The 2,236-nt window shown below is 65.4% G+C and overlaps 1 protein-coding gene across 1 annotated transcript in view; it reads left to right on the forward strand.

Moving 5' to 3' along the window:
• CROCC (ciliary rootlet coiled-coil, rootletin) overlaps positions 1-2,236 on the forward strand; it is an 18,618-nt gene that overhangs the window by 7,768 nt on the left and 8,614 nt on the right. Inside the window, 5 exon segments of the mRNA XM_010577499.1 lie at positions 499-603; positions 689-816; positions 1,388-1,539; positions 1,903-2,004; positions 2,081-2,215. Of these exon segments, the coding sequence (XP_010575801.1) occupies positions 499-603; positions 689-816; positions 1,388-1,539; positions 1,903-2,004; positions 2,081-2,215 (622 nt within the window).

Below are 2,236 nucleotides of genomic sequence, written 5' to 3' on the forward strand. Positions count from 1 at the left end.
GGAGCATGCAAGGGGCAGTTGGGAGGGATAGGGAGGGTGCAGGGGGTAACTGGGAGGGATGGGGAGCATGCGAGGGGCAGTTGAGAAGGATAGGGATAGGGAGGGGGCACAGGGTAACTGGGAGGGGCGGGGAGGGCGCAAAAGGCAACTGGGAGAGAGAGGGAGGGTGCACAGGGTAACTGGGAGGGATGGGTTGGATGTACAGCTTAACTGGGAGGATGCATGGGGAGGGTGGACAGGAGAGTTGGGAGGCTGTGTGGGGCAACTGGGAGCATTGGAGAGGGTGTGCAGGGTAGTTGGGAGGATGCACGGACTAACTGGGAGGACCGTGGTGGATGCATGGGGCAACTAGGAGGCTGGGTGGGGTAACTGGGCCGTGGGGATGCCGCCGACGCCCCGCGCCCCGGCAGGCGGTGCAGGAGCAGAGCGCGGCGGGGGGAGCGCCGGGGCGGGCGCGCGGGGGGGCGGGGGGGCGCGGGGCGAGTTACTGCGGCTCAGCCGGGCCCGCGAGGGGCTGGTCAAGGAGGGGGCCAGCCTGGCCGTCCAGCTCGCCGCCGCCCAGCGCCACGGCCAGGATCGGGCCCAGGAGGCGGACGGGCTCAGGTGGGTGCCGGCGGGGGGCGTGGGGGTGTCTTCCTACTCCCGGATCCTGGGTTTCGGCAGCACGGCCCCGGCGGCGTTTCGGCAGGACGGAGAAGGAGGGGCTGGAGAGCAGCATCTTCCAGCTCCAGCAGCGGCTGGCCCAGCTCGACACCCGCAACCAGCAGCTGGAGGCCGAGGGCCGGACCCTGCTCCAGGCCAAGGAGACACTGGAGGGTGAGGGGTCCCGGCCCCCGGGCTGTCCCCATCACCCTGGCCATCCCCACCCATTCTTATCCCCATCCATCCATCCTTGTACCTCCCCATCACCATCTCCATCCTCGTCTTCATTTCCCTCCCCGTCCTCGTCTTCATTTCCCTCCCCGTCCTCGTCTTCATTTCCCTCCCCGTCCCCGTCTTCATTTCCCTCCCTGTCCCCATATCACCATCTCCATCACTGTCTTCATCCTCGTCTTCATTTCCCTCCCTGTCCCCATATCACCATCTCCATCACTGTCTTCATCCTCATCTTCATCTCCATCACTGTCTTCATCCCCATCTCCGCATCCCCGTCTCCGTCTTCATCCTCATCTTCATCTCCATCACCGTCCCCGTCCCCGTCTCCGCGTCCCCATCGTCATCCTCATCTTCATCCCCGTCCCCATCCATCTGTAACAGGGTCATGACAAACCCTCCTCCACCACCGCGGTCCGTCCCCCCACCCTCCACGTCCCTGCCCTTGTCACTTAACCCCCACCCACACTGCCCTCCTTGGGGGGGGTCCCCACTGATGGGGGGGTCCCTGCAGCGGAGCTGGGTGCCGCACGGCTGGAGCGGGAGCAGGAGCTGCAGGCTCGGCAGCAGGCGGTGGCAGCGGCCGAGGCGGCGGCGGTGACGGTGGCCCTGCAGAGCGCCCGCGATGCGCACCGCGATGAGCTCGACCGCCTCCAGCATGAGAAGGTGGGCACTGGGGGGCGATGCTGACTTTTGGGGTGCGATACTGATTTTTGGGGCATGGCGGTGATTTTTTTTCGGTACAGTGCTGATTGTTGGGGTGTGATGGCGACTGCTGGGGTGTGATGGTGATTGTTGGGGTGCAGTGGTGACTATGGGGGCTGAATGCTGATTTTTGGGGCTCAGTGCTGATTGGTGGGGTGCCATGCTGATTATTGGGGTGCGATGCTGTTTTTTGATGTGCATGCCGATTATTGGGATGCAGTGCAGGTTGTTGGGGCACGATGCTGATTCTTGGGGTGCAGTGTTGATTCTTGGGATGCGATGCTGATTTTTGGGGTTCGCTGGTGATTTTTTGGGGGGGAGCAGGAGGAGCTGGAGGCTGAGCGGGGCCGGCTGGTGCGGGAGCAGGAGGAACTGGCGGCTGAGCTGGCGGCAACACGGCGGCAGCGCGAGAGTGAGAAGCAGCAGGTGGGTGGCCCCAATGTCCCCCCGCTGTCCCAGCTCCAGTGTCCCCCCTCCGGCTGAGCCGTGTCCCCCACCCCAGGTGCTGGCGCTGCAGGAGGAGGAGCGGGCGGCGCTGGCGGAGACGCTGGCGGGGCTGCAGCGGAGCCTGGCCGAGGCCACGGCTGAGCTTGAGCAGCAGCGGCGAGAGGTCACCGGCCACCAGGAGAAGGAGCAGGTGGGTGGGGGGTTCCTGGGA

Source organism: Haliaeetus leucocephalus, unplaced genomic scaffold (assembly GCF_000737465.1).
Source record: "Haliaeetus leucocephalus isolate CR32 unplaced genomic scaffold, Haliaeetus_leucocephalus-4.0 Scaffold556, whole genome shotgun sequence".
In the NCBI taxonomy this organism is placed as follows: Eukaryota; Metazoa; Chordata; class Aves; order Accipitriformes; family Accipitridae; genus Haliaeetus; species Haliaeetus leucocephalus.